The sequence below is a fragment of the Vicia villosa genome, linkage group LG2, assembly GCF_029867415.1.
Source record: "Vicia villosa cultivar HV-30 ecotype Madison, WI linkage group LG2, Vvil1.0, whole genome shotgun sequence".
Lineage (NCBI taxonomy): Eukaryota > Viridiplantae > Streptophyta > Magnoliopsida > Fabales > Fabaceae > Vicia > Vicia villosa.
This window is the reverse complement of record NC_081181.1, coordinates 135751113-135759877: the sequence shown is the minus strand read 5'-3', so window position 1 is coordinate 135759877 and position 8765 is coordinate 135751113. Positions and strand designations below refer to the sequence as shown.

The 8765-nt window shown below is 34.9% G+C and overlaps 1 protein-coding gene and 1 long non-coding RNA gene across 2 annotated transcripts; one reads left to right on the top strand and one right to left on the bottom strand.

The window, feature by feature from the left end:
• Positions 1-325: 325 nt before the first annotated feature.
• LOC131646876 (uncharacterized) lies at positions 326-2479 on the bottom strand. The gene is made up of 3 exons (XR_009297659.1): positions 2040-2479; positions 664-785; positions 326-575 (listed from the first exon to the last, which is right to left on the bottom strand). It is a non-coding gene; the product is annotated as an uncharacterized LOC131646876 (long non-coding RNA).
• A 3579-nt stretch (positions 2480-6058) lies between these two features.
• On the top strand, positions 6059-7055 carry LOC131646875 (transcription factor HEC1-like). Its single transcript, XM_058916819.1, has one exon. It carries the CDS (start codon positions 6253-6255, stop codon positions 6991-6993), a length of 741 nt encoding a protein of 246 aa, XP_058772802.1. The 5' UTR covers positions 6059-6252; the 3' UTR covers positions 6994-7055.
• Positions 7056-8765: the final 1710 nt, after the last annotated feature.

Here is an 8765-nt window from a genome sequence, read left to right as displayed (position 1 = left end):
TTATGTGGCTATATCAATATATTGAGGTTTAATCAGGGTCTTATCATATGGTCAGAGATCGATTGGCTTGGTTACTTATGTTGCAATTTATATGCTTTGGATTTTGTAAAGAATCATTTCAAGTTGGAAGGCATTATGACAAACTCTGACTTTTAGTCAGTCAACCATAAAAAGTTGACTTTATTGACTAAAAGTCCATGTTGAGGTTTTCGGTTGTAAGTCTCATCTTATCGTGTAGTTCATTCAAACAAGATGCATATTTAAAAAAGGAGATGTGGGATTCAAAGTGTGCGTCATCAAAATCTGGAAATTTAAACAAGCACTATTTAAAGAGGGATCCTATATTTTCATTACACTCCAAGTCAAAGACACATTATAATTCAAGTGCATCATTGTCATTACATGAAACTTGCAGCAAAACTCATCCTAATGTCTAAAAAATAGAAGAAACAATGTCCTAAACTCCATGCCTCCTCAACCCCCAAACTCTGCATAATTTTCCAACAGCTAGCCTTTGCAATTAAAGCTTCAATAGAAAAAACCGACATGCTATTGTTCACAAAGCCTGCTGCAACCTGCAATCACAAGGACATCAGCACATGATTTATCCAGTCCAAATAGTTACATAATATACTCAGTTCAAAGGCAATAGGAGCAGCTGACATTCACGCTTTGGCACGCCAAGTACGACGTCAAAGTCATTACACGCTAGCTCAACACAGTCACACCAGCCCTGCACTTGTTTATCCAATCCAAAGGAACAGTCCAACATACACTTTCCAAACCTGCAACAAAAGAAACCACATCAATTCGATACAACCGGTTCCATAACAGTTCATACACTTACCATACAAGACATTACCGTACTACAAAATAAGCATATCATCAGTCTAGCATACAGTCACGAGTCAAATAAAATGTTCAGCACCAGAGCACAAAGCCATTCGGTCCATTCTAATTCTGAGTGCAGCATGACGATCAAGTTATCGCAGATTGTGTTTACACATTCACTTTACATGTAAACCAAAACTCAGCATATCATACATTTCAAACATCCCTGCCCATAACCATATCACAGCCACGTAACAAACTAAACCCCACCCAAAATCCCTACTTGACTAACCTTCTAACTACTAATTTCCTAACTGTCCAAACTCTTAAAACTCCTAACACTAACTGTTACAGTTAACTCCACTTGGCCACATTGTTAACTCACTTCAGTTTCAATTTGTTTTTAACTAAATACCCAAACCCCAAACAGTTTGTAACTAATCCTAACAACCTAGTACAACCTCCTAACCTCCACATAACTAACTTTCAAACCCTATAACAGAATCAGTTGCACCACTCATAACTACCCTAACAGTTACTAACTAACTCCTAACTAACAGCCATAACAGAAAAAACAGTTCTAACAGAATTCACTATCCCTAAACAACTGACCATAACTAACTATGCCAGCTCAGCAAACTTCCAAAACAGAAAAAACTAACTTCCAAACCTCTAACTAATTCAGTTTCCTCCATTCCTAGTCAGCATCTCCCAACCTCACTCCAAACCTATCTAACTGAAACCGAACCTATCTCCAAGCCAAAAACTCTCCCGAACCTACACTCTCTATAAACTATCTCCCTCCACAATTCAAACTTCACGCATTCCATTCCCCACCTTCATTCATCACACACGCTTCATTCACCACAACTCACTCTTCATCATTCATCTTCCTCATTCAACCTCCATCTCTCCCTCTCACTCCAATCCACTCTCCCTCAATCTTCAATCACTCCCTGTAACTCTTCTCACACCTCAATTCTCTCCTTCCCTCTACTATACGCTCACGTTCAGAGGCCACCGGAGCTTCTCATCGGAGCTCCGATCGGTCGAGCTTAGCCTCACGTAACTCTCAACACCCCACTCTTAATCTCACGCATCGTCAGAAACAACAACGACACGCAACAACTCAAGAAATTCAAAAAAAGAAGAAGTTTCGAGGAGAAGAAGCAAGACGAAGAAGAATTCAATGTGCAAGAAACAAATACCTGGATCGGTGACGTGACCGCGTTTATTTCGCCAAGCCTCCATTTCGGTCGTTTGCGACCTTCACCACAGGTAAGTGCTAAGAATCCATCACTTCTTCGTCTCTCGCGTACTTCTTGTTACTGTCGTATGTAGTAGACGTCACTGAGTTTTTCCCCTAAGGTCTCGTGGCCTATAGCTTCGTCTTCACCATTTAATTCAGCTTCGGAAGTTTTAGGGTTTCACTATTAGGCTAGATGTGAGGAAATAGAGATGAGATTCGAAGAAGCGAAGCTGAGGTTTGAGATGAGAGATTAGAGGCGGAGGGGAGAGGTAGTCGGATTTGTTACGGCGGCGCTGTGAATTTTGGATCGGAGAAGAGGGGAAGGATTGGCGCGGCGCCGGTGAGAGAGAAAGTTTGAGATGAGAGATGAGGGAGTTTAAGTCCAACTGAAGCTGATACGTCGCTTTACCCTAAGTCCCCAAACGCACCGTTTTGCTGTTTTTGTTAATTGTTCTTTTTTAATTCAAATTGTCAATAAAAAAAATCTGAATGATAAAACAATGTGGATCTAAAATCAATGGATCAAAGCAACCATCTGCTTGGGCCACACGAATTGCCAGCACACCCCCCCTTTTGGCCCACACGCTCTTTTGTTTGGCTGGCAAGTTGTGACAAAAACAAATCTGGTGGGCCATATCTCTATGGGCCCAGCGCCAGGCTGCTATTCCTGACTACACCACTTTCAATTTGCACCCCCTAACTCACATGATTTTTGAATTAGAATTAGGTCTTTCTCTCTAGTTTTTCCTATATCTTTTTAGGTAATAAAAAATGGACATACATAATAGTCACCATTAAAATTTGTTAGACTTTTAGATCATTTTTAGGAATTAATCTTGGTCCCTTTAATTGATATTTTTCATATTAAAAAAAAATCATATAATAAGTAGATTTTTGACATCAATCTTTTGAATTCAAGTTCTTTCACAAAAAGGCCATATAAAAATAATAGTACTTTTAATTCACTTTTGTGCTATATTTTGACTTGTTCTATTTCATGCTCTTATGCTATTTTCATATACTCCTTTTTTTTGCTTTATCTTCCATATGTCTTTTATTCCTAACCTTAGGTAGAAACCATGATAACATTAGGTAGAAATTCCCTTCATGCTTAGGATAGTTTCTTTTTCTTTTACAATATAAAACATCTTAACAAAATATTCAAAACAAAATCCCTTTAAAAAATACAAAGAAAACACTTAAAACATTAATAAAAAAGCGAAAATCATTAAAAAGGTAATGGAAGCTTGGATCTCCCTTGCTTTAGGGAATCATTCGAGTGCCTGGATTTCCCTTGCTTTAGGGTTCCATTCGGGCGTAAGTTCCCAAATTCTAAAAGACACAAACCAAAGAGTAACTCGAGTTTCCCTTGCTTTAGGGATTTCCTCGAAACACTCAAACTCTCTCTCTTTCTCTCCTTTCTTAAGGGCATTGTTATCTCCGCTCTATTGCATCCTAGGTCGATCCCTTATGCAAGAGCGCGAGCGTTAACGCCGCCCAACTAAAAAACACAAAAACAAACAGAAATCTTTAGCCGAACTACGGCGCTCTGATTCCTGAAAAGGATACGTAGGCATCAAGTCGCGGGGCTTGAACGAGCGCATTTGTAAATAATTCCTTCTTTTCCCCGTATTTCTTTCGCATTCATTCGCATATAGACATAGACATAGTACACACCCTTTAGATAGAAACAAACATAGGTGGATACCATCGAGTACGATGGGCGCGAGGGGTGCTAATACCTTCCCCTTGCGTAACCGACTCCCGTACCTTGATTCTCTGGTCGAAAGACCTTGTTCCTTCCTTTGTTAGGTTTCCTGGTATTCCTTTCCCTTATGGGATAAATATATTGGTGGCGACTCTGTTCATTTTTCGCGAGCGTGCGACAACTGTCATTCTCTATTTTTCTCCCACCACTTTTACAAGCTCATTTTAACTGCATATCTTCTCTACACACCTCTGATTCTTTGTTCACAACCTTCTCAGGTATGAATTTCCTTTTCTCTCCCCTTTATTATGTAGTAAGGATTATAAATAAATGTTTAAAATAGGGTTTAGGTTAGTGTAGAGCTTTAGATTTTGAGGGTTATAGTCATCCCCTTTAACGATCATGATGGCGGGGGTGATTTATTTTTGTTCTTCTATTTTCCCAAGAACAAAAAGACAATGAATGCCCCTTATTTCATGCCTAAACATGCCGAAGAAATCGGGTCTTACCATACTTTTGGTAAAAAAATCCTCTCTTCCTGACAGAAGTGGGGGTTTCTTCCTCAGAAGATGAGGAGGTGACTATTATAGAGACTTGTTCATCGTCAAAGAGGGTGACGATGCTAGTCTCTTATGATTCTCCCTCCTCTTATTTCTACTTCTACCTCCCTCTCATTAAGGATATGGAGGTTCTTTTCCCCCTTTTCCCCTCTTGCCTTGGAGTTTTTGGGGATTCTCAATGTTTCACCCTTCCATTTATTCCTTGACAATTAAGGTTTTATTAGAGCCTTTGAGATGGTTTGTGAAGAGCTGGAGATTTTTCCCAATCAAAGACTTTTCTTCTCATTTGACGCTACCAGACTTGTGAAAGGCGGCTATGTATGTTTAAACGGTCTATTAGGAAAGACCAATTTTCACCCTACTCCAACCACTACAAAAATTGGCAAGACAAATTTGTTTGCGTGGAGGGACGAGAGGGCTCTCTCGAGGTGTTAAGGGCTGATGACGCCCCCTCTTTCCCTTTACATGGATAAATGATCCTTTGGAAATCACAAGATATGACAAGAAATGTCTTACCCTTGAGGAGGCGACGATTGCTCACCTGTTACTTTTACATGTATTTTCGAATAACATGTGTGACCAGTGTGCATTATTTTGTATATCAGATGGCGAGGATATCTATAGAGGAGAAGATGAGAAAATGGGAAAAACTCCAGGTTGCTCGTCAAGAGACTGACAATCCCCATAGTCACCCAAAGGGCTTTATCATCAAATGAATAAAAAAGCCAAGCTGAGGGGCAAGTTCCTGATTCATCCGATGTGAAGGCCCAAAAGTTGGAAGAGGGCCCTTATCAAGCTATTAGTGTCGTCTTGCCTGAGCACATCGAACCCACAACATCTTACTTATTCACTTTTAAAGGGTGAAATTTTAACCATTCAATTAGAGTTCGAACCTGCAACATCTCACTTATTCACCTTTAAATAGTAAAATTCTAATCGCTAAACTACTTGATCCAAAAATAATTTTTTTAATATAATTTTTTTTTTCAAATTTAAAAGATAATATTGATTATCCCGTTAAATTAACTCAGCTGATAGTTGTGCAGAAACAGTAAATAATCAAAACTCCAGACACTAAACTACTTGTTAAAAATATAAATATAAAGGATGGTATTGATTCATTAAATTTTTATGACTATTATATTATTATAAATATTGGGAGGGAATTTACCCCTAACAATTTTGGCTTTTCTTGTAGTATAAATTTGATAATTTTCCTCTCAGAATAAATAATTTAAATTTGAGATGTAATTAATAGCACAATAGTTACAATCATGGTTTTAAATTATGGTCCGCAACCGCAATTGCACCCGCAATATTGCGGATGCAGTTGCCTCCGCAACCGCATCGAATTGCAATTGCCATGTGATTTTAAAAATACGTCTTCAATTATCAGACAATTTCAATATGTTTCTTCAAGTATTTTTATCTACAATATGTTAGAATTCTAAAACTTAATCTGAAAAAACTTATGATTAAGTGTTTTTTTATCATTGTGTTTCAAACACTTCCCTATAAAAGTTCACACCGCAACGGCCGCAATGCTCATCGCTTCAACTGCAATGACCACAGTTACAACACCCGCATCCGCAGCCGCAACCACAATTTAAAACCATGGTTAGAATAACTCCTTTACTAACTTTATTTAAGAAGCAGTTGAAGGAAGCTATATAAGAAGGCTTTCCAAGACCCTGGTAGAATTGCCTACGTTGTTGTTGCTGTAGGTTACAAAGATATTACAAACCTGCACACTCTGCACTCTCTCCATCTCTTTACTGCATAGTGCATACATTCTACTTTCACACCTCTTCCCATACCCTGCTACTTTCACTTTTCTCATCTCAGCCTCTATTTTTCTGTACTTTCTATCCTGCTTCCATTCCTCTTTGTCTCTACAAACATTCATGGACGAGAACATTCTGAAAACCTTGGAAAGTGACGAAAGCAGCATGGACATGATGACAATGATGATGCAAATGGAAAAGTTTCCAGAATTCCATGAGCCTTTTTATAGCAACAACAACAATCTCAATCTCAATCTCAATAACACCGAAAATGAATTCCCTTATGGAAACTCAAACGTAACTTATCCTCAACCACCATTCTCTTATTCTCAACAAGGACAACCAATGACACAATCTCTTCAACATAACGGAGTTCATATGCCATCAGGAAGAATCAACAACGCTTCGTTCTCGTCGTACTCCGATAAGAAGAACTCAATGGCGGCCATGAGAGAGATGATATTCCATATGGCAGTTATGCAACCGATTAATATAGACCCAGAAACAATCAAACCACCAAAGAGAAAGAACGTGAAGATATCGAAAGATCCACAAAGTGTAGCAGCGAGACACAGAAGAGAGAGAATTAGCGAGAGAATAAGAATCTTGCAGAGATTAGTCCCTGGTGGAACAAAAATGGACACAGCTTCAATGTTAGATGAAGCAATACATTATGTGAAGTTCTTGAAGAAACAAGTTCAAACTTTGGAACAAGTTGGAGCAAATAGACCTATGAATGTTGTTGGATTCCCAGGAATGATTTCTAATGGAAATTTGAACTACTCTTCTTTTCTTAGAGGTTGCTCAACTTCATCACCTTATCAAATGGTGGGTCCCACATCCAAACAAATGCTTAGGTGATTTTTCTTGATATATGTCCAATATATATTGAAATACTTATGCATATTATTGTTGGATATTGTTTTGAGAGGTTAATGATGGAATATTGTAAGCAAGATTATCATCTAATAATGAATATGTTTTTGTTGTCCAATCATTTTTGCTTAAAATTTTGTTTTGTTTCATTACTTGTGTCTAATGAGAAAGAATGTCAGATAAATGTTTGAATAATTAACAACAAGCAAATCTTTTGAATAATTTAGACTCATACACGTTCATTGTAAAATCTTTTGAATGTTTTTTGTTTTCTAAATGTCTAATTGTAAGGAGCACATATAATAGTACTACTAGATTGCATTACACGAGTGGTATTGAAGTGATAATTTTAAATGCATTCCTTTAATTATAAGATTTGAGTTTGTGTCTCAAAGTAACCAGCAAATTATATCTCTTTTAAGGCAATATGAATTGAAGTCAAGTCATGGGCTAGAAAATTGTGATTGCAAAATACATTGCAAGTTTTGTCTATTTTTTTTTTTGGGTTAATACCTATTTTGCCCCCTGCCATATAGGGCGCATTTGAAAAACCCCCCTGCAAAAAAAAAAGTTGCAAGAATTCCCCTAACATTTCAAAATTCTCTCATTTTTTACCTTCATCCCATCCAGTCAGCAAAAAAGCTGACGTGGCTTGTATTTTTTTTATTTTTTATTTTTTTTTAATGATGTGGATGCCCAGGTGGCTTTTTATTTTATTTTATGATTATTTATAATGCCACGTATGCAATTAATATTATATTAATTTTTTGTTCATATGTCAAAACATTTCAAATAATCAAAATTTGTTGGAAGTGGGAGTTGAACCCACTCCCTTCCATTTGAAAGCCTAGCACCTAACCACTAAGCCAAGTGGTTTATCTTGTTCAATAATTACTTTTAATGGTATTAATAGCATACTGCATTTGAATGGTATTAACTAATACTGCATTTGTTTTGTTCAATATTTATATTTTATAATTAATACTATTTTAGTTTATATTTTACTGTTAACATTATTAATTAATATTTTTTATATTAATTTAAATTTTATTTTATATTTTCTAATTAATATTAGTTTAATTAAATTTAATGTTTATACGTAATTTAATTTAATTAATGTTACTTTACTTTTAACGTTATATTTAACTTAATAAATTTAATTTAAAGATTTTATATAAATGTTTATATCTAATTTAATTTATTTTAGTGTTAACATTATTAATTTAATTTAATTTAATTTATTTAATATTATTTTACTATTAACTTTATTGTTTAAATTAATATAAATTGTTTAAATTAAATTAATTAACTTAAATATAATGTTAATAGTAAAATAATATTAAATAAATTAAATAAATTAAATAAATTAAATAAATTAAATTAAACATAAACGTTAAATTAAATTAAACTAATATTAATTAGAAAATATAAACTAAATTAAATTAATATAAACAAATATTAATTAATATTGTTAACAGTAAAATAAAATAAATTAAATTAGATATAAACATTTATTTAAAATCTTTAAATTAAATTTATTAAGTTAAATATAACGTTATTAGTAAGTTAAATTTATTAAATAGTATATTATTTTTTATTAAAGTATAGTATTAAAAAAAGTTATGTAAATTAATATGCAGTATATAATATATATATTAAAAAAGTTACATTAAATCGTATATAATAGTTGTATATAATTATTAATTAAATACAAATAAGTAGATGGATACTATAAGAATAATTAAATGCAAACATAT